Source organism: Grammomys surdaster, unplaced genomic scaffold (assembly GCF_004785775.1).
Source record: "Grammomys surdaster isolate TR1022 unplaced genomic scaffold, NIH_TR_1.0 125363, whole genome shotgun sequence".
Classification (NCBI taxonomy): Eukaryota; Metazoa; Chordata; class Mammalia; order Rodentia; family Muridae; genus Grammomys; species Grammomys surdaster.
In genome coordinates, this window is record NW_021620235.1 from 786,332 (window position 1) to 811,081 (window position 24,750).

Sequence of the window (24,750 nt, forward strand, 5' to 3'; positions counted from 1 at the left end):
TAGGTTTCATTTCTTAGGTGAGTCTACCATGCAGATTGAGACAAGGTCTTTCATTGGGTTTCACAGTTCACTGTGTAGTATAGACTGGCTTGCCAAGGGAGTCTCAGGGATCCAACTATCTGTGTCTGTCTCTTTCTCTTCAGTGGAATTATTACAGCATGTATTATTGAACATGCCCTTTTATATGGATGTTAGAATCAAATTCAGATCTCTGTCCTTATACAGTAGATACATTACAAACTGACCCATATCTCCAGGCCTTCAAATGCTAAATAATATGAATCATGTTGATATGTATTATATGACATTCATGTCATAAAATTTATTTCTATTTTGAAATTGCTGCCGCGTACTTTTATTCACTTGATAATTTAATTTAGTAGTTGCTATAGATTATAAATAATGCAGTTTAGTAAACTTTTATATTACTGGTATTATATTCTTAATTGGTGATTGTAAGAAAGGCTAGACAGAGTGCATTGCCTAAATTATTGAAAGAGTTTCAAATTGGAGAATAGCAACATTATTCCATTATAGACTATATTATATTTATATATCATATATAAATACATATGTATCACATATAAATATATATTATATAGATATATCATTTATATATGCATAGGAATTATATTCATATATTTGTAATATGTGATATAAATTTTATATATCATGTATACACACAAATTATATACATATGATATATGTAGTATATAGCATGTTTAATTTATATACAATAAATATATATAGTATAAATAATATATACATACATATATATAATTTATATAAAATACTAGGTACAAAAAATGTCACTAATAGTCCCTTGTAATCTGGTATAGCTTTTTATATTTTATTTTATATTTTATTTTTATTCTTCCATCTATAGCTTTTATTTGTGGCTGATGTGGTAAAGTTGCAGTAGTGTTTCTGTGTGGAACACTATAAATCTCTATAATTTTCCTTTTCTGTTCCCTAGCTGACTAACATCAAGCTAATGAAATCTTGAACTAGAAAACTGTCCAGATTTTCTTATTAATAAGTTATTTATTTACTTTACATCCAGATTTCAGCTTCCCTCCCCCCCCCCGATCCTAGTCCCTCCCTCTCACAGTCCTCATCTACCTTTCCTCTCTTTCCCCTAAGAAAAGAGGAGTCCTTTCATGGATATCAACCCACCTTGGAATATGAAGTTGCAGTAAGACTAGGCACATTTTCTCTTATTGAAGCTAGACAATGCAGCAGAGTCAGAGTCAGCCCCTGCTCTCACCTTAGAAGTTCCATACAAAGACTCGGCTGTACAACTGTTTCATATGTGCAGATGGCCCAAGTCTATCCTATGCATGCTCTCTGGTTGGCAATTAAGTATCTATTAACCTTTATGGTCCAGGTTAGTTGATTCTGTAGGTTTTTGTGTGGAGTCCTTGACCTCTCTGGCTACTTCAATAATTCCTCTACCTCTTCACAGGATTCACCCAAACTCTCCCTAATGTTTGGCTGTGGGTTTCTGTATCTGTTTCCATCTGTTGTTTGATCAAATCTCTCTAATAACTGCTATGCTAGTATCATGTCTGCAAGTATGGCAGAATATCATTAATAGTGTCAGGGGTCAGTCATTGATTGGTCATTCCTTCAATTTCTACTCCATCTTTACCATTCTCCATCTTGTAGGCAAGGAATATTGTGGATTGAAGGGTTTTTGCTGGGTTGGTGTCACAATCCCTCCATTGGAAGCCTTGCCTTGTTACAGGAGATTGCCATTAAAGGTTCCATTGAATATTTCCCCCTTGTGAGGAGTCTTAGCTAGGGTCACTCTCATAGATTCATGGGAGTTTTCATTGACCTAGGTTTCAGCTCATCCCAGAGATGAGCCCTCCATTCCAGTTGTCTCTCCCAGTACTATCCCTCTGACCTTTCCCTAGTTGATCCTTCCTGTTCCAATCCCTCCCAATCCCCTCTCTCTATCCCCAACCCCTTTGTCTATTCTATTACTCTTTCTCCATGATATTGAAAGGTCATCTTCCATTGAGCCCTCTTAGTTACTTAGCTTCATTGGATCTATGGATTGCACCTTGGTTATACTGTAAATGAGTAAATTCTACAATTATCTTTTTGGGTCTTGGGTACCTCACCCAAGCTGATCTTTTCTAGTTCCGTCCATTTGCCTGCAAATTTCATAATGCCATTGTTTTTTAATAACGGAGTAGTACTCCATTATGAAAATATACAATATTTTCTTTATCCATTCTTCTTCTTTTGAGGAATATCCAATTTCTTTCTAATTTCTGTCTACTATTAATAAATTTTATAAAAATGTTGTTGTCCTTGTGGTATGATGGAACATGCTTTGGGTATATTCTCAGTAGTAGTATAGCTATGTCTTGAGATGAATCTATTTTCAATTTTCTGAGAAACCACCAAATTGCCTTTCAATGTGGTTTTAACAACAATGAAGGAGGTTTCCCCTTGGTCCACATCCTCACCAGCTGACCTGTCATTTTAGTTTTTGATTTTAGCCATTGTGATACCCATTCTTAGATTATTTTTGATCTACATTTCTTTAATGACTAAGAGTATTTAACATTTCTTTAAGCGTTTCTCAGGTGTTAGCGATTCCTCTGTCAAGAATTCTGTTCTGATATATACCCTATTTTTTTTTAATTTTTTTTTATTGGATGATTTATTTACATTTCCTATGTTGTCCCCTTACCCCCTCCCCCCCCACCCCCCCAGAACCCCCAATCCCCCCCCCCCCCCTCCCTCTTTCCTTGGGTGTGACCCCTATCTACCCCCCCCCCACTCCCACCTCCCCACCCTCAAAATTCCCACCCCCTGGGGCATCCAGCCTTCATGAGGTCAAGGAGCTCCAGTGGCGCAATCGGTTAGCGCGCGGTACTTATATACCCTATTTTTAAACTCAGTTATTTGGTCTGTTGATGTCCAGGTACTTGAATTTCTTATATATTTTGGATATCAGCCCTCTGTCAGATGTAGGGTTAATAAAGACATTTTTTTCCATTTTGTAGGGTTCCCTTTGATAGTATCCTTTGCCTTACAGAGGCGTTTCAGTTTCATGAGGTACTATTTGCTAATTGTTGATCTTAGTGCCTGAGCTATTGATATTCTATTCAGGAAGTTGCCTCTTATATCCACTCCTGTAGGTTCAAGGCTATTCCCCACTTTCTCTTCTATTAGATTTAGTGTATCAAGTTTTATGTTGAGGTCTTAGATCTACTTGGACTTGAGTTTTGTGCAGGGTGATAATTATGGATCTATTTGCATTCTTCTACATGCAGACAGCTAATTAGACTAGCAACACTTGTCAAAGATGCTTTAAATTTTTTCATTGTATAAATTTGCTTCTTTGTCAAAAAACAATTGTCCATAGGTGTGTGGGATTACTTTTGGGTCTTTAACTCAATTCCATTGATCAACCTGTCTGGTTTTATGCTAATACCATGTGACTTTTATTGCTATTGCTTTATCATACAGCTTGAAATCAGGGATGGTAATACCTTCAGAAGTTCTTTTCTTGTGCAAGATTGTTTTAAATATCCTGTTTTTTTTTTTTGTTTGATGATTTATTTTTCCATGTGAAATTGAGTATTATTTTTTCACGTCTGTAAAGAATTGTGTTGGAATTTTGATGGGAATTTTGTTGAATCTGTAGATTGTTTTTTATAAGATGGCCATTTTTACTATGTTAATCCTACTGATACATGAGTATAGGAGATCTTTCCATCTTCTGAGGTCTTCTTCAATGTCTTTCTTCAAAATTTGAAGTTCTTATCATACAGGTCTTTCACTTGCTTGGTTGGAGTTAGACCAAGGTATTTCATATTATTTGTGACTATCACAAAGGGTGTTATTTCCCTAATTTTTTCTCAGCCTGTTTATCTTTGGTGTAGCAAGGCTACTGATTTTTTCCTTTTTTAGGTAATTATGTATCCAGCCATACTGCTGAAGGTGTCTATCATCTGTAGGAGACCTCTGGTTAAATTTTGGGGGTCACTTATATATACTATCATGTTATCTGCAAATAGTGATACTTTGACTTCTTTCTTTCCAATTTATTTCCTCAGGACACAGTGAATAGCTTGTCCTGTCCCTGATTTTAGTCAAGTTGCTTTAAGTTTCTCCCTTTTTAATTTGATGCTGAATATTGCCTTGCTATATGTTGGCTTTATTTTTTCTAGGCATATATACCTATGTACCCCTGATCTCTCCAAGATGTTTTTTTATGAAGATGTGCTGGATTTTGCCAAAGGCTTTTCCAGTACCTACTGAGATGATCATGTTGTTTCATTTTCTTTAAGACTGTTTATATGGTGAATTACTTTGGTGAATTTTCTTATATTGATCCATCCATGCATCTCTGAGATGAAGTCTTCTTGATTGTAGTGAACAGATATTTTTGATATGTTCTTGGATCTAGTCTACAACTGTTTTATTGAGTATTTTTGTATCAATGTTCATGAGAGTGATTAGTCTGAAATTACCTTTCTTGTTTATATCTTTGTGTGGCTTAGGTATCAGGATGACTGTAGTCTCAGAAAATGAATTTGGCAATATTTGTTGTATTTGTATTTTGTTGACTAATTTGAGGAGTATTGGCATTAACTCTTCTTTGATGTCTGATAGAATTCCACCCTGAAACCTGGCTCTTGGGTTTTATTGATTGTTTGTTTGTTTGTTTGTTTAGAAGATTTTTAATGACTGCTTCTGTTTCCTTAGGGGTTATATGTCTACTTGGGTTATTTACATGCCCTTTATTTAACTTTGATAAGTGGTATCAGATTTTTAGCATAGTAGTCTCATGAGAGAAATGACCACTTAACACTCAACTGTCTCTGAGTCTAGCCTCAATGTGTTGTAGCTGAGTGCCCAAATAGGGAAAGCGTTGTGACTAGGAAGAAGTTCTTCAGCTTGGAATAACCACTGGATTAGTTGAGTGTGAACATCTGATGAACATTTTCTCTATTGCTGATGAGCATTGCTGTTGGTCCAACTTTGCTTTCTGTTTCCAGAGTTTAGTTGTAAACAAAATGACATGTCATCAGATACACTACTCTTATCAGAGTTTCTTGCAAGGCTTAAACTGGATCATTTGGAAAAAAGCTTTCATACATTTGTGTATGCCTGAAGCAGAAGAAATATTTGCTTTGAGTGAGTGACAGGAGGTGAAATATCTACTTGGCCTTGCCCACATGCCTAGAGGAAATAATATTGAGACATTAAGATCCCTGTTTTTGGTAAACAGTGGGACACAAGGGTCATCCACAAATCCGATGTTCACTCTAATGCACAGTGAGACTAAAAAGGAAGGGGACATTGTTTCATGAAAGTACATAATGAAAGGAGCTGACCTAGATTTCATAAAGCTACCCTGAGGAAATGATACTTAAAGTGAGCTCTGGGGATGAATTGGACACAAAGGGAACAGCAGAAATGAATGCCCTAGGCAAAATAAAGAAAGAACAAAAATAGGATGGGGGCAAAAGGGACTGAGGAGGAGATAACACTAGAAGGATACGCACAGACGAAATGTGTCAAGGCATTAGGTAAATTACATGCTTTTAATTTTATCCTACAGGAAATGGAGATTCTATAAGTGCACAAATTCAGAGATAGTAGTTTGTATAGAACAGCTAGAAACTGAGCTAAAAGTGCCTCTACTGTCCCAGGAAGAGATATGGTAAGGTTGTATTAATGAATAGTAGAAGTCAGATGCTGAGGTCAAGGATATCTTATCGAAGATGTTTTCCCTAAGGAGTGAAAAAAAAAAAAAGAAGAGGGAAAAATCAGAGGAACAAAGAATAGGGAAATGGGAGAAGGGGGGTGAGAAAGGGGAAGGAGATGAAGAGGTGAGGGGAGGAGAAAAATAGTGTAGAGGAGGATGAGGGTAGGGGAGGACAGGGGAATGAAATGAGGAGAGGTGAACAAAACAAGTGAAAGAAGCACAGGGGTTATAAAACAAGTCAGGAGGAGAGAAGGAAGGAAGATGGAGGGAGAGAATCATCTATTTTTACCTCATTTATACTTTATATATGTATGTCTTCCTAGAATGCTTTGCCTCACAGAGATCTATTACTTATATAATCTAGTTTTATATATTCTCCATTGTTAAATGCTCATATATAATTTTCTCCCTTATATGCCTAAAAATATTATCTGAGTTTTTGCTTCTTCTATTTTCTGAGATTTTTATCTTAGAAGAATGGTATGTGCATAGAAAATATCCTTTAAGTGATCATAAAGTTAAATTCTCTAAATAACTTAATATTACCTTACTCATTTTAGTGCTAAAACTGGAGCTGTATCATCAGAAATTCCAAATTTATGAAGAAAGAATATCTAATCCTCAACATTTAGACATTGCAAACTTTTAAAATTTGTCAGCCCCTTATTTTACAAAAAGACATTTTGGCAATTAGTGAATAGCTTAACTTTTTTCTTTGTTACCTATATGAGACTAGATAGTACATTCAAAAGGAAACTGCACAGATGGATCCAGAATAAAATTCATTTTAAAACAAAAGTCATTTGACAAAGACAATGAATTTATTTTTAAAAGTCTAGGCATTTCTTTCATACCAAATCCCCTACTTACTAACTCAATGAGTACTGGAGTTATAATGGACAAAAATATGTATGTTGTGTATTATTTTTTATTAAAAATATTTCCATTGACTTACATTAGAATATAGATACTATATCCAGGACTTTTATTTGAGGAATTTTTCCACTCTTCTTAGTTTTAATTTAGCTAGGTTTTTCTTAAACTTATACATTTAACTAAAGCATATTTTTCTAATTAGAATGTCAGTGTGATTGTTGAGCCTAATTTTTTAATTATGTTTTTCTGAATTAGTATATTTGGGTAAACAGCATTCTTTTAAATTCTCATGACATTCTTAAACATTTTTGGCAATCAGAACCCCTAGATGTTCATGAAGTATTTCAATTATAATTTGTTTTACATAACTAAACTAAGTAATTCTTCCAACAAACTATAAAATTAACAGTTAAAAAGGATTTATTTATTTTTGATTTATGTGTTTAAGTGTTTGCCTGCATATGCATATGTTCATCCTATGTAACCCTGATGCCTTCAGAGTGGAAGAGAGCAGTGATTCCTTTGTGCTAGATTTTTGTAACCCTTGTGAGTCGCCTGGTGTATACCGATGATAGTCGTAGATTCTATGCAAGAGCAGCAAGTACTGAACCAACTCCTTGATCACATATGTAGCAAATATTTTAATGGCCCTCAGAAATTAGGGCATTACATTATATACAAAGAGTGAGACCTTGGAACACATTAAATGGGATGTCTCTGCAAAATCCGTTCCTTCAGAGTTCAGGGAATTCCAGGGAAGAGGAGGGAGAAGTATGGAAGCCAAAGGAGATGGAGAATACCAGGAGGACAGGTCCTCTAAGTCAACTGAGCACAGCTCATAGGAACTCACAGAGACTGTAGCAGCAAGCACAGGGCCTGCATGGATCTCACGAGGACCTCTGTTCACATATTATCACTTTCAGTTTAGTGTGTTTATGGGACGGCTGAGTATGTGAACAAAGGGGTCTCTGATTATTGTGCCCTCTTTTAGGGTTCTCTTCTTTTGTTAATTTGCCTCTTTCACCTTCAGCATAATGGGTTTTGTTTCATCTTGTTATATTTTATGTTGCTATGTTTTTGTTGTTACAAAAAAAGAATAGGAAGTAAAAAAATTAAAACCTAAAAAAAGAACTTTATTAGTTCATTGAAATACATAGGGTAACAACTGATAGAAAGCCATACAGAACTGATGATCAATGGAGATATGTTAAAATATAGTATTTTTCTCAAATTTTCATTCATCTGCATCCAGGTTGTTAATAATTTTGTCTATTGCCACACAATTCATTTTCTATTTTTCTTCCTTCCCTCACTGGATTTAATAATATGTATAATTTTAAAGTCCCCTTTAGTGGCAGGGACTTGGTTTTTATGTGTGGAATGGCAACTATTTATGTATTTTAAAGGATATTATTTTTTCTATTTATTGCATTTTCTGTCGCTCAGGCTGCACTAGGTCATGGTTTTCCTTTTCATTGACATCGATTATGAAATATAAAAAAAATCCTGATATATAATTTTAAAGAAAGCCATATTTCTTCAGAAATAATTCTTGCCACGTGTCCTAAAAATAATTTAACCTCTAGAGTATTATATTTTAGCACCTTACATACACTCAAAGGCAAGGTAAGCCTTCTGAGCAGATTTAGTGTGAATAATCCTATAAGCAGGATTACCTGCTCATGAGAAAGGAGATTACAAGGTTGAGAGGCCAAAGTAGAATGATTTGTCGTTAATGGTCTGTAGAACTCACGTCCGGGACACGTTGGCTTTCTTCATCAGCACTGTCTCCTCTGCCTCTGCGGTGCTGTCATCATTTGTCACAGAGCTATGATGGTAGTGACAAATGCTTCATACCTTAATTCCACATGTTAGGGTAATTTCCAAACACAAAGTACGATTCATTTTCCAAGCTGAAATAGAGAGTGAGAAAAACCGCACTGGACAAGGAGAAACATCCAAGCAACCAATTTAAGAAAGCATAGAATTGGTAGCTGATTTGATGGCTTCTATATGTTGCTATAGATCTGCTATGGTTGCTATAATTTTAAGGTCACTATGTCAGAGCCAGTTTACACACACGATGAATAACTTCAACTCACATTCAAGCTTCGATACCTTTGGATAGTCATACATCTAGTTTGGGTTTTTTTGGTTTTTTAATTTCCTCTACACACCGTGACACTGCAGCAATCAGCTCTCTCAGTGCATAACTCATCATTTTCATCCATAAAGTGGTTTCGTTACATTAACTAAAAATGTAAGGTTATTTGTATTAAAGCCAGCATTGAACTATCTCTGGGGAAAAAATTAAATTGTATAGACTCACTTCACCTTTTAAAGTCACTGTTTTTACAGGTATTTTTCAAGAGGTTTGTATATGTCATGTGTTAAGATTCAATATATTGTTGACACTAGGAGCATCCTTAGGAAGATTCATACATTAAAGCCCATCTCTCTAGTTTTGTATAGCTCTATCCTCTGTAAAAGCAAGTCCTGAAATAGCAATTGTAATTTAATACACAAAGCCATTCTGAGGCAGAATAAAACTCTAAGTTATATTTGTACTACATTGAACTATTTTCTTTACATGCCTTACATGTATTTGCCCAGAAAGTCTTGTACAACATTTGCCTTAACTGTTAACAGAAGATAGTGATAATGATAATGTCCACTAGCTGAACTATCTCCATATAAATTAAGAACTTTGAGAACATACCTGGCTCAAGGCATGGCTTCAATATGCTCATCTAGTCAGCAATCTGGTAGCCTTCCATTTGCAACCAGATTCTTTTAAAACTTTTGAACTTTTTGGCATATATGTTTTGTGTGTGTGTGTGTGTGTGTGTGTGTGTGTGTGTGTGTGTGTGTTAGCATGCCATCATGCCATGGTGCACATGAGGAGCTCAGAGGAAAACACGTAGGAACCAGTTTTCTCGTTTCTCCTTATATGTTGCAAGAATCAAACTTGTATCTTCAGACTTAGCTGTAAGTACTTCTACACAACAAGTATCTTACTAGCCAATCTGCAACATTATTCTTAAAGAATATATTTATTTGTTTGTTTCTGTGAAAAATTGATGTTAAACAGAAGGGATGTTTGTGGGAAAGGCACCATCTTTACAAAAGTTTACATACTGGAGAACATCCGATCTGCTTCCTTACCTGGCTCTCTCTTCAGGGATGCAGTTCCCCATGTTCTTGTAATCAAGGGCTCGAGAACCCATTGCAGTGGAGAATCTCTACTTGTTTTATCATATCAGAGGACACAGAGCTTTATGTGAAAATTACACTGATAACAGCAGGACAGACCATGCAAAGACTCGATTCCATGATTTTCTTTAAGAAAAAAAACATATTTTGAGTGAAAAAATAACTAATTATTGATTTCTAAATGTTGATAATATCAAGGAAAGGATATATTCATTATATAAACTGCCTGTTGTTTATAACCACAAAATTTCTTTATTTCCCTTTCTCCATCATTCATTCTTCCCCTCCGTCCTTCTCTCCTATATATATTCCTTCTTGTCATTATTTCTTCCTTCTTCAATTTCTTCCTTTCTCCTGCTACTTCGTTCCCTTATTCCCACCCCCCGCCTCTCTTCCATACAGCTTCTGTCATCTTTGCTTTACACCAGACATCTCCTTTAACACAGGACATTTTACATTGTAATATTAATCTTCACAAAACAACCTGGGAAGACTTGCTTGGTATTTTGGAGTGCACATAGAAGTGGAAGAGATGTGGTTCTACCATCTGTGAGCATCCCTAGGGTAGTGAATGAGCAGCACACTGGACAGTGACTGGGAACCACCTGGGATTATCTGATAACCATACATGGAAAGGATCTTCTACTCAAAGCTCCTCTTGGCTGGATATCAAAATATGTGTAACAGTGTTTTCTAGGATAGGCAAACACATTTTCAGGGCTTCTCCCAGGGTCTCAGAAGAGGCTTCAACAATGGAGAGGCCCTATTATAAATGCTTCTGATACCTGGAGAAACAAAGAAAATCCAAGTTCCCTAAGGAATCTGTAGGATGAAAAAATGAAACAAAAAAATGTATTTGATGGAAGGTTAATATAGCAAAAGTTGTCCCATATGCCAAGAAATTGAACACATGAATACTCCCAAGGAAAGCAGTGTTGGCACCATGCATAAAGCTGTTTTTAAAATTACCATGTAATCCAAAAATGCCACTTCTTGATATATACCACACACATTGTTGAAAATGCAGAGATACATACTCATATTAGTATTGCTCATTAGAGTAAAAATATGAAATATCCAGTCAGCAGAGAGTATGATAGACATATTCAGTGGACTTTGACTTAGATTTAAAAGGAATAAATTTTTCATGCATGCTACAACATGGAGGAAGCTTGAAAACATTATGCAAAAAATACCTGATATAAAAGGGAAATATTAAATAGTTGTACCTCTCTGAAAAAATAGGATAATATTCAGTGAAATAAAATACTATAGATATGCTAGATTCTGGGTGAAGGAGGAAGACACAGTCGTTGTTTAATGGGTATCTAATTTCTGTTAGGGATTATCCAACTCTGGTGATGGACTTGACAAATCCTGTACCACAATGTTAGGTTTCTTAACATCTTGGAATTGTATTCTTATAGACAGCCCAAACCATGAATTTATGTAATCTTAATAATAGTTATGTATATTTGTATTGATTTTACTTCAAAAGTCAAGTAATTGAATATTTCCTTCAATAAGTTTACTTTTAAGGATTAGCAACACTAATGGCTGCATACATTTATATATTTGTATGACACATAGTCTAGGGCATAGGTACAGAGAATGAACTCTATCTGGAGCAGAGAGAGAATTTTTCCTTAAGTAGAGGGTCGTTGCAGGGGGGCAATGATTACATCTCTTTCATTGTGGTGTGAATGTTAGATGGGAAATTGATATCAAGTTCTTGGATTGGTGCCTGGAACAAACAAGTATGGGTTTTGACTGTTGACACTGGACATTATTGCCATCATCAACGGCACCATCATAATCATTATCCTAATCATCAAATACAACAACAAAATAACAACACCATTACCGTTATCATGTGGATTTTCTGTAGAACTTTATCTCCAAACTAGATAGATGCTCACAAAACCAGCCAACTCCCAATTTGATTCTCTTCCTTCCTTCCTTCCTTCCTTCCTTCCTTCCTTCCTTCCTTCCTTCCTTCCTTCCTTCTTTTCATTCATTCTTTCTTATTTGAGTGTGATTTTCTCTCTTGGCAAGCTTAAATATGTGTATATTTTCTCAATCTCTCTTTTTTTAATCCACGGTTTCCCAGCTTTACACACACTCAGTTTCTCCTTTGTAATGATTTTGGGCTGTTGTCACTCCTCCACGCCTTTAGTTCCATCAGCCCATCTAGTTGAGATTTTACTGGATTACTTCTTTATATATGTATTTTTAGTACCTTAAGGGAGCTCAAGGAGCACAGTGTAAGAACAGTTTGCTGGAGAGGGGGCAGAAAGATTGTAAGTCTCACTCTAGATGTTCTAGGAATTTGCTGAAAAGTTCTGCCTCCTAGTAACATCAGAAGCTATGCTCAAAACGTTTGCCAAAGTGACTGCCCAAACAAGAGCTAAATGAAGATCACACACACACACACACACACACACACACACACACACACACGTATATATGCCATAATTGACAGGGAAGAGATCATGAGATGTCAACCTTACACAACTATAGGAAATGCCAAGGAAGAGCATATTAATTTATTGCCCAGTATGATGTGTGTATGTGTGTGTGTAAAACACTATGTGGATTAAGTAGTTTATATTCATATATATATACACACACACACACACACACAAATATATATGTGTGTGTGTGTGTGTGTGTGTGAGAGAGAGAGAGAGAGAGAGAGAGAGAGAGAGAGAGAGAGAGAAAACACTATATGGACTAAGTAGTTTGTGTATGTGTGTGTGTGTGTGTGTGTGAAAACATTATATGGACTAAGTAGTTTGTGTGTGTGTGTGTGTGTGTATTTAATAAATTAGTATTACAAAAGAGGACATAAATTTGAAAAAGGCATGGGGAATGGTATTTGGGTGGAAGAAAAAGGAAGGGAAGAATGTAGGTATATTATAGTCTCAAAAACAAATTTAAAAAATTCAAGTGTGAGCAAAGAGAGGGGTGAAAAGGTTAGGGACAGGGAAGGAATGGGAAACTAAAAGCTGAGGAAAACCAACATCAATGTGCAGTTACCCAGTGAGGTAACTGCCTCTTGCTTTATAGGGAAGGGATGCATTTAAAGCCTGACAGAGAAGATCTGGTTGGTTGGGCAGTGGGGGTGCGTCATGACATTTGCTTATAAGTGAAGTTTGTTTCATCTGGCAGTCTGGGGAAGGGAAAGGAATGAGATCTAAACGATAATCATAGCAAAGTCACAGAGCTACTGTGTGTTCCAGAATCTGAGGACTGAGCTAGATAGGGTAGTAGGCAATATGCTATAATGAAGCATCTTAGATGAGGCTAGCCCTTGGTGGCTTACCATGAAAGGGAATTTAGATTCTGCTTTTAGTCAGCTGTTTTTCTACCAGAAGTTACCAGCAGTGGTGAGAGGTATGATCCTTTCCAAATTTAAGAAAGAAATATATTTGTAGTAAAGTAAGTGATTTTGAGAAAATAGCAGCTGGAAGTAGGGTACTTTTATCAGGATATAAAAACACTCTAGTGAAAATATAATAGGGACCTGCATCTTAAGACACCCTTAAATGCTAACTGACTACCAGGTAATTGCCAGGTTCAGGGTGATTCTAACATATACACATCTCCACCATAATCTAAAGAAAAAAAAAGTATCTCAGAAAGCAAGAATATTCATTTAAAATTTTAGCTAAATGTGAAGAAGACTGGAGGATGGTCATCTTTTTTTGTCCAGTGTATATAGCTAGAATGCCAGAAATATGACTCAGGAGAAAATTTTTTCCATGTTCAAGAGGGTTAGTATATCTTCCAAAATGTGTCTGCTTTTAGATTTAAGCTGAATATCAGCAGATTCAAGCAGGATAAAGTTTCTTGCAGAGTACTTCGTTGAATCAGATAAATTGGATCAGCAGTTGAACTGAAAATGTTCTCACAAAATATCACCTGTCATATATTCATGGCTCCAGATCCCCACTGCAGCTTTTTAACGGTATTTTAAAGTCATGCCTGGCTGGAACGCCATCATTTTAGCACAGACATGTGTGCATACTGTTATCCAATTGTGGGAACAAGGAAACACCAGAGACTGGAGCTTTTGCAGTGTACACAAAGGTATATTGTAAGTTAATAGGTTAATAAAACTCTACAACTGAAGTCAAGGGGCACCTCACTGGAGTTATATCCAAAGTTACAGCACATTTCCTTAAAATTTAATGTGCTTTTCCTTCACAAGCAAAGAAATAAAAGAAAAGAATGCCGACATAATGTTTTTAAGCAAGTGAATTCCGCCTTCTACCTGTAATATTCTATTGAAAGAATTTTAGCAATGTGTAGGCATTCGCTTTTTGAATGGAAGGGACACTTTTTAATGCAGTCATTATAGCTAGTGAATCCAAACATCTAAAAAGCATTTTTGCTTGTTTGTTTCGACAATCTGTCCTCCAACTCATTATGTATCAGAGGATGGCCATGAGATCTTGATCCCTTTACATCCACCTTGTGAGTCACCATGACTGGTGTATGTAAGCTAGCTTATAGAAGCCACACGTTTGTGCATGCTAAGTGTTCTTGTGGCATGTCTGATGCTGTGATAAAATATTTTGATGGAAAGCACCTTACCAGAGGAAGGGGTTTATTCTGCTTACAATCCAGGATACAGTTCATCATAGCAGAGTAGTCACTTTGGCTGGAAGCAAACTCTCACACTCTACCCATGGCAAAGAACAGAGAAAAATAGATTCATATGGGTCTGCTTTATGTTCCTCTAGTTTCCTTTACTCTGACACAGCTGAGAATCCCTGCCCAAAGATTGGTCCTGCCTTCAGTAGGCTTGTCTTCCTCTATCAGTTAACTAACTACATTGGGATACTCTCCCACAGAATATCCAAAAGCTAATCCAATGTGAACAATCCTTCCCTGAGACTTTGATCCTGGGTAATTCTAGGGCGTCTCAGGTTGACCATGAAACTAATGATCACATTGGGCAGGTTCTTTACCAACGTAGCTGTTCCATGGCTCTACCAAAGCATCTTGTTATTTCTACCTCTCTTTTTACCCTGAACTTTTGAGAGGAACTTTATCATGTGACCCTTTAACATCTTGGCTTTCTACCTCTTTCCCCCAAGAGAGATTTCTTCCCTTAGGTCACCTTTACAACCTCCCCTTTGTCTTAACCCTACACCTTTTATGTTGTACTTTCCACAGGTCTCTTCTTTGCTTATGCATCATGGTTTCTGTTTTTCATTCCAACACTATACCCCTGTAGTATATGTTGAACATTCTCCAAGAGATGGGTTTAGGCTCTATCTTGCTTGCTGCTACTATTTCTTTAAAACAAACAAACCAACCAACAAACCAACCAACTAACCAACCAACCAACCAACCACTCCTTACAGTATTAATTGCTACCTATTTTTCGTATGGCATTCTGTTGTGATACCTTTCCTCATGAAACAGAGCATGCTTTTTAGGCAAAGGCACTTTCCCGCTTATCATCAGGCTTTGGTAGTGATCCTTATTTTTAAGCACTGTATGCTATAGTTCCATTGTATCAATTTTTTTTCTAGCACTACAGGGAGATTCAGAAAGATGCTTCCTATAACAAATTTCAAGAGCGGTCATTAGTATTGGAGAGTGAGAAACCTAATGTCACTTCCTCCCAACTATGTCATGAGCAATGGTGACATGGTCTCAGGTAGAAGTGGAACAGTTAAATATACACAGCTGAAACAGGCTTTTGTTGAATTTTAAAGAACAAATGGCTGAAATAATACTTGATAGCAACTTGGTTTTAAGCAGTGAAAGGATATGATCCTGTCCCTGAGGTGAAATGCAAAATATAGTTCGTACTGTCAAATTGGTTTTTGATAACAAGAAACAGGATGGAAATGACATGAAGGAGTTTGAATGACTGACATGTTGCCAGGTGGGACATCTAGCTCTGTCATGGCGGATGCTGAGTTTGTGTCCTGATTACAATTTTTCAGCTAAATAACCTGTATGAGACCTTTCTTTCCCTTGGTCTCCCTACATGTGAAGTGATGCCACTAAGGATCCAACATTGTAGTTGTAAAGGTATCTGAATAGTGTCTGAGAGCTACCCAGCGATGGTTGTTGTTTCCATGTGTTTTAAACGAAGCAGGGGGGGGGGGAACCACAATGTCTCTGAAATGCAGATGAATAAGGATGACAAAAATAGCATCATTTGCTCTGTAATCCTCAACACTGGGTTTCCTAGAAGCAGGGAGGGAGATTCTCAAATTGTTGCTGATGAGAAAGGCACATGTAATTCTATCTCCATATTGCCTCAAAACCAAGATATGTGAGGCCAGAAGAAAATCCTATTTTGTGAACCTGTATGACTGATCAGCATCATGATCAACTGAGAATTGCTTAGATATGCAAGTTTTGAAACCTCACCACAAATCAACTGAACCAGAAGCCAGAGGAGAGTGGCTTAGGAATCTTCCGATTCTCATACAGGCTGAAGTCAGAACATTGTCTGTTTGGTTGAATTTGCCAAGATTCAAGCCTATTTCCCGGTGAGATTATGGATGTGTTAGAAAGGAAATAGGCACGGTACCTTTCCTATTGTGATGTATCAAGTATAGAATCTGATATATTACAGCTATGAAACCACAATTTGCTTCAATATATGAACAAGAGAAAAATAACTCTTAAAAGACATTCTAGTTGAAATCTTTGAATTCACAGTGTGTTTGTTTTTTGATGAAAAAAAGAATTGCTTGAATGTCAACTCTGGATTATCAGAGTCAGTGGCTACATGTGTTCAACTCTGACCTTTAAAACTCTGACTGCTATTTGGCATCTGAAATGTCCCTAATCAAGGTCTTATTGCCAGTCTTCACAATTGTCATGGAAAAACTATATTCATCATCTTTCTTTCAAGGATAACTTCATTTATTCTGACAACACTGCTAACATTTATTCACCACAGAAACTCTAGAAAATGTGCTTTCAAATCGAAGGAAAAGTAAACAAAAAATACCTCCCAATCTGTCACACAAAGATAATCACCATTTTGTTTCATGTAATCACTGAACTTATTTCTCATATGTTACCATGACATCTCATGAAACGTGTTTCTTTATGATATCTTATTATCTATTTTATATGTGAATTTGTCTTAATTCTATTATATACTGTTTCCAATGTGATTACTAATGACAGCCTAGTATTTCTGACAGGAATATTTGACCTACCCGTAGTTTCCTTTAGTTAGTTGAAAGTCCTATGAAAACCTTTTTGTTACCTGCACCACTGTAGTTCATATTCCTCCTCACTTCTATAATCTGTTAAGTTTGTTGAGATCTTTACTTGTTTATAGCACAGTGCCGAACAGATCGCTCATGCACTGGCATGCTTTTCTTATATTTTTGGTTGTGAGCCTAGCCTTTAATGGCTGAGCCATTTCTTTCTGATGCATTCCAACAAGGTGGAGTTCTGTAGTACAAGCCAGGGATTCCTGCCTTGCCCTCTACATACTCAGGCTCTGAGTATAATGGTTTACTGTACTCAAAAATTTTTTATCCTTTCTTTTTTAAAAATCTTCTCTGTCTTTTATATCACCACTACTGATGATGTTATTTTAATAAATATCTACTTCAATATAAGGTTGTCAAATTTTAACACACTGTCCAGTATCAACCACCATGCTGTCTCACAGACCTTCTATTTTACTGATCGGTCCTTTCAATTGCCTGCCTACCTTGGGTGGAATACTACCTCTACAGAAGTTGTAACATTTGCTGATATTGTCTTCTATGTCATATTCTAAAACTGATGGTAGTACTTGTAAAGATTGTTTTTGTTGAGGTAGGAAATGACTGGATGTGTAAATGAATATGCACAGTGAAGTATTTACTCTCAAATAACTCAAAGTTCTTATTTTAATGATTTTTACAAGCACTGGCTAGTTTTTTGTGTGAATCCAAGTTCCCAGTTAAATAATGTCATATTACAGGGCTAGAGAGACTGCTAGGTGATTAAGAAGTTTACCTACAACAACCTGTGCCTCTACTTCTATGGCACCTTTTATGTTTTCTGGCCTCTGTGGATGCCAGCACACAGTGGTATGCTCACATACACACAAATGAAGCATGTTTAATAAATAAATGTCATACATCCAAAGTTTTTCTTAGCCCTTATATTGAGTATAACCTCTCTATTTTAAGCAGCACCCTCTTCTGCATTTTTTTCTGATAACATTCAACTCTAAATTGCATAGTAATTATATGTGATCTTTCACATTGAACAATATCCAAGCTCCTTAAATTCCAACACCCATTATATTTTTATATCTTGTAATCTTTTGACATTTTCATGCAGTATTTTAAAAAATGCTTAAATTATCAATAAATACTAATAAAATTGATGTTGCCAAAAACAAAGAACAAAATATGCATAGTGATACATGTCATTCACCTGGTTGCTAGGATATTCCAATTTAATCATAAACAGAGAGGAAGAAAAAGAGTACCTGTTGTCTGCAAATTGGCTTTTGTTCTCAAAGGAAGTAACTACATACATACCATCCATATCTTTACAGATCATAAATGCTGCACTTGCTTTGGCATCAAGACCCAAGAGTCAAGTGGTCAAAAACACCATGGAAATGTATAAGCGCACATGGGAGCACTACATTCATGTCCTCACTGAAGCAGTGGATGACATCACCAGCATTGATGACTTCCTGGCTGTATCTGGTAACATTTTTGTTTCTTTTTTATACATACACATACTGTCGTCAATGTTCTTTTTATAATTACCTGCATGTGTGTGTTCATGTGTGTCTGTGCATGCTATGATAAATACGTAGAAGATAACTTTCCCTCATCTTCTTGCACCATATGAGTTCTAAGAATCAAACTTAAAGCTTCAGGCTTCGTGAGAAGTGTCTTCATGTGCTGTGCCATCTCACCAGCTATTTTATGAAGTAGGTTAAGAATTCCTATAACTGATTTGTACAATATAAAGGGTCCTGGAGTACCTGGAGGTGGAGTATAGAAATGCATTACTGTCATGAGTGTCATTGGTGGTCCATCTGGTATGATGAGTCTCAACTTCTGGCAGGATTTTCAGTTCTCATCTGTCTTTGTGTCTTTAGAAGATATCCCTATACATTATCACAGCGTAGTGGGAAGAATGACCTGGAAGGGTTAGGCTTTTTCTGCCTTTAATAAAAAACCCCACATGTCTCGATAGATTTAATATTCTTGATTTTCTTATACTTGGTTTTCAATAAATTTTATCTTCATTCAGAAAAATACACATACAACCAAATATACATTTGGCATTCCAGCTCTCAATAAGGTTATTTGATATTTCTAATCTAAAGAATCTAATTAACAGTCTAAATATTCAGCTATGTTAGCAGAAGATGGGTTTCAGACTCCATGTGAAAGCCCACAAAAATCTCTCATGCAGGCTAGAATGGGATCCTAACAGAACTGATTGAGGCTCATGAAACCTGTCCTTGGAAATGTGATTTGGGTTTTGATTATCTTTTTATCAGATGAAATAGCTGCATCTTTTTCATCGCTTTTCTTACCTTAACCAAGTAACAACCTATTTAAAGTAAATGATATGTTTTCTTATTTCATTTTCATGAAAGGCCAGGTTTGGAATATGGTTCTGTGCCTTTGTAATAAAACCCACTTTCTCATGAATCTACTTTCAGTTTATTCAGGTTTTTATAATGGAATGTAGCCTAGTCTGATTAATTTGTAACATTCACATACACATCTGCCTACTGAGTCATACTAAGCAATTATGCCAGAAATACAATGTATGTTAATGTTGCACTAATGATAGGAATGTTCAAATTAACTTAATTTTATTTAATTAAAAACTTGACAATATAAAAAATGTATTTGAGAAAAGATTAATAGCTCCTGATCTGGCTGATACAACTAAACCCTTGATAGATTTTGTCTGTTCAATACTTTTCTTATCATAATTGTATTTTAAAATCTGTCTATCATCTATGTATGTGTGTATATATATATATGCATATATGTTTGCATATATCTATCCTATCTATCTATCTATCTATCTATCTATTATCTATCCTACTCATTACAGAACAGAACTTGCTTAGTCCCTTGCCCTTTCCTAAACCAATCAACAGAAACGGAATGAAATTCCCCTAGTTAGTTTTGAATGATGACATAACAAGTAAATGACTTAAACCCAGCACATGATCATAGCACTGGTCTAAAGCATTTGTTGATTTTGTAGCTTAAATGCTCTCACATGAATAGGTTTTAAGCCACTAACATGCTATCACGGAGCTGAATTTATAAGAAATGTATAGAGGACCCAGCTATACCACTCCTGAGCATATACCCAAAAGATTCTTCAACATATAACAAGGACACATGCTTCACTATATTCATAGCAGCCTTATATATAGTAGCCAGAAGTGGGAAAGAACCCTTCAACAGAGGAATGGATGCAGAAAATGTGGTACATTTACACAATGGAGTACTACACAGCTATTAAAAACAATGACTTCATGAAATTCTTAGTCAAATTGATAGAAATAGAAAATATCATCCTGAATGAGGTAACCCAATCACAAAAGAACACATATGGTATGCATTCAATGATAAGTGGATATTAGACCAAATGCTCGGAATACTCAAGATACAATTCACATGAAGCTCAAGGAGAAGGAAGGCCAAAGTGTGGATGCTTCGGTCCTTCTTAGAAAGGGGAACAAATTACTCATGGGAGCAAATGCAGAGACAAAGTGTGAAGCAAAGACTGAAAGAAAGGCCATCCAAAGACTGCCCCACCTGGGGATCCATCCCATATACAGTCACCAAACCTAAACACTATTGTCGATGCTAAGAAGTGAATGCCAACAGGAGCCTGAAATAGAGGTCTCCTGAGAGGCTCTGCCAGAACCTGACAAATACAGAAGCAGATGCTCACAGCCAACCATTGGACTGAGCGTGGGGTCCCCAGTGGGGTCCCAATGGAGGAGTTAGAGAAAGGACTGAAGGACCTGAAGGGGTTTGCAACCCCATAAGAAGAAGAACAATAATATCAACCAACCAGACCCCCCAGAGCTCCCAGGGACTAAGTCACCAAACAAGGAGTACACATGGAGGGACCCATGGCTCCAGCTGCAGATGTAGCAGAGAAGGGCCTTGTCGGGCATCAATGGGAGGAGAGGTGTTGTCGTAAATAATTAAATTGGCCTCTGGCTCAGGCTGATTATCTAAGCTGCAGAGGCTCTGCCTAGCCCAGCTGCTATGTTTCTTCTGGACACTGTAGCTAGAACCAGCCCGCCAGAAACACCAACCCTGCCACCCACTAGATGCCAGCGTGAGAGATAGCTCTGCCAATCTTCCACGCTGTCACCGCAAGGCAGGGCATTGCCTAGACCTTTCTGCCATCTATGCGGGCCCAGCAAGAGAATAAGACTCTAATTCTTATAGATTAATCAAAGGATTTATATGTTTGATAATGATTAATAACAAGATGCCCATACAAAGAGAGTTGTATCCCAATTAGCTAACCTAATTATAAGTTTATAAGTTGTTCCCCACGAGTGCTCTCTATACCTGTGTGGTTCTCCGTCCTCCTACATCTCTGCCCTCTCTTGCTCCTCCTCTTCCTTTTTTCTCTTCTTCTCCCAACTCCTCCTCTTCCTCTCCTTACTCCTCCCACCTTAGCTCCTCCTACAGAGTGGCCCTTGGTCAGATGAAGGCTTGATGCGCTAGTATAGGGGAATTCGAGGGCAGGGAGGCAGGAGTGGGTGGGTGGGGTAGCACCCTCATAGAAGCAGGGGAGGGGGAATGGGATAGGGAGTTTGGGGGGGGGACTGGGAAAGGGGATAACATTTGACATGTAAATAAACAAAATATCCAATAATTTTTTTAAAAAAAGTAAATGTATAGTTAACCTACAGTATCTTTGCTACAACATATCATGTATATAATCTGGACTCATCTCTTGTTTAGGAAAATAAAATTTCAAAAATAGGTATGAATATAAAGCGTTAAAGAGAATATAAAATATCAGGTTATATTCTGAATATTTTTAATAAAGTTGTATTTTTGTGTAAAAAAAAACAGAAATTCTAATCAGTAGCCATACAAAGGCTCTAGCAAGTCCCTGGGCTTAGTCTTCCTCATAATTGTGGCTAGTCACTTGTCATCATATAAACAGAATAAGAATTTTATTAGTAAAGAAGACAAAGAAGAAAGAGAAAGTGGTTAACAGATAACCAAGTTTTTCTCAAAACATTGTGGAGTTTCTACAAATGTATCATGTCTTCATAAGTTTGTGCGCATTGATTTCACCTTGACTCCAATGGTTCTTATAGCATTCAAACTTTTTGAATGTATTCTTTCATAGATCATAGGACCTTTTCTTTTGCTATCCCAGGTTCAATTGTTGAAAAAGAATATAGCTGGTTGCATATAGTATGCTAACACCAAGCTAGAAGTCAGGTAGAAGATCTCAGGTTAAGTGATAGATGGGTCTGTGCTTTCATTTGACCAGTTTTGATTCACAAAGCTTCAATGTGCACAGTAGCTCACAGTCAGGGTATGTTCAGGACAGAATTCTTTAGATTTGTTGATATGTTCAATAGTAAACAGACCTCCCAATGCTTTTTAAGATATGTGTTTCTGCTGGGCGTTGGTTGCACATACATTTAATCCTAGTGCTTGGTAGGCAGAGGCAGGCAGATCTCTAAATTCATGGCCAGCCTGGTCCACAGAATGACTTCTAGGAGAGCCATCCAGGGATACACACAGAAACCTGTCTCAAAAAAAAGATGTATTTTTGAATTTAGACTCTACTTATCAAGTAAACCAATAACAAATATCCTCTAGAGACCTGAACTGTAAATCACCAAGTACAAACCAGGCTTCTCAATCTTAAGTGAAATTTCCTAAAGTCCTCCAGTAATCAAGACTGTGCTATTTTTTTTTTTTTACAAAGGATGAGAGGAGATACCTTTAAGAAACATTCTGTTTCAAGACTATCCTGTCATGTAAAATTTCTAACATCAGCTACCTACATAGGTGAAACAACTTAAAATATAAAAGTTGTGGAAAGATGGTTTGGAGGGAAGCTGAGACATTGCGGATGTTTGGAAGAGAGTTCACAAGTGGAATTGGGAAGCCAGCTGAGGGTTTACAGTCTTCTGAAGCAGACACTACTTATGGATTAAACATGGCTGTTCCTCATTGCGAAATGCATTCTGAAAACTGGCATCATACTGGCTTAGGAATGTGAAGATCTCCTTAGCTACATAGTTTTAAATCAGTGCGATTTTACTCATACTTAGTACTAAAACTTCAGTTCAGGTCTCCATCCCTTACATGGCCTTGAAGGCTCTAACTATGCATTTACTAAGTAAATAGTATGATTTAGTTTCCTTTAAAATCCTTTGTCAACATTAATTTTTCAGAGTCTGTATCTCGTCCTTTTGTTAAATGTGTTAAGTTCTGGAATTAATGGTTTGAAAAATCTTCAGACCATGAAAAGTAACATTTCTCATTAATCATCACGAGACCCTGTGACCTTCATACAGCAACACAAAGATAACTTGATACTGTCATCGAAAATGCTCTAAAACTGGCCTTTCTGTTTATGGTATCATTATCGTCATGATCTTTGGCTTCTACAAAGTTGTAATCTATATCATCTGACAAAAGAAAATTAAAATAAATAGATTTCCCTTGGGTTTTTTTTTTCATAAGATAGTACCAAATAATCACCTTATGTATCTAAATCAAAATGTCGAATTGGTTGCATATAAAGCACTACTACAAATGAATGTGGTATTTGTAAGGTAGGCATCAGGGTATGGAGGTTTGTGGAGGGGTAACTGGGAAGTGGGATATCATTTGAGATGGAAATGAATAGAATGATTAATATAAAAGTAAAAATTTAAAAAGATCATATACATATACATTTATGTTAAAATTGCTGTGAAGAGACACCATGGCCATGACAACTCTTATAGAAGATAACATTTAGTTGGGGCTGACTTTATATAGCTCAGAGGCTATATTCATGGGAAGCATGGCAGGATACATGCAGACATGGTGCTGGAGAGGTAATTGAAAGTTCTAAATTCAGATTATCAGACCAAGAGAAGAGAGTGCTGCAGTGGGCCTGACTTGAGCATCTGAGACTTCAACCACACTCTCAGTGGTATCAGTCCCTATGAGCTTTCAGGAGGCATTTTCTTTCAAACCATAAAAGAGATGTGAGGCTGGGCGATGGTGGTGCATGCCTTTAATCCCAGCACTTGGGAGGCAGAGGCAGGTGGATTTCTGAGTTCGAGGCCAGCCTGGTCTACAGAGTGAGTTCCAGGACAGCCAGGACTATACAGAGAAACCCTGTCTCGAAAAACAAAACAAACAAAACAAAACAAAAAAAGAGGGATGTGTGTATGTGTGTGTGTGTGTGTGTGTGTGTGTGAGTGTGTGCGTGCATGTGTGTGTGTATATATTCTTAATCTACAAAGCCTTAAATGTGACATCTATATTCCACTCCTCCCCATCTAAGACTCAGAAAACATTGACAAAGAATGAGCAGAAAGACTGTAAGACCCAAATAGCTAGCAGTACCTTCCTGGTACTGCAGGTCATCTGCACATCTTAACTCAGAGAATTTGGCTACATCCACAAGATCTGTGTAACATCAAGCCAGACAGAAGTCCCACCATTTATGAGAGGGGCACACGTTTCTAACTCTAGCTAAGGAGCTATTGGCAGGTGTGTGTGTGTGTCTAAGAAAGAGTGGGGAAAGAGAAATGAGAGAGAGAGAGGGAGAGGGGGAGGGGGAGGGGGAGAGGAGAGGGAAAGGGAGAGGGAGAGGGGAGTGAGAGAGAGAGAGAGAGAGAGAGGGGGTGGGAACTGGGGGACTGTAAGGGTCTCAGAGCGGGAGAGGGA

General features: G+C 36.9%; 1 protein-coding gene across 1 annotated transcript in view; it reads left to right on the forward strand.

Moving 5' to 3' along the window:
- Positions 1-24,750, forward strand: part of Ctnna3 (catenin alpha 3) — a 1,089,047-nt gene that overhangs the window by 650,352 nt on the left and 413,945 nt on the right. The window contains exon 6 of the mRNA XM_028785890.1: positions 18,375-18,531. Within this exon, the coding sequence (XP_028641723.1) occupies positions 18,375-18,531 (157 nt within the window). The remainder of the gene's footprint in view (positions 1-18,374; positions 18,532-24,750) is intronic.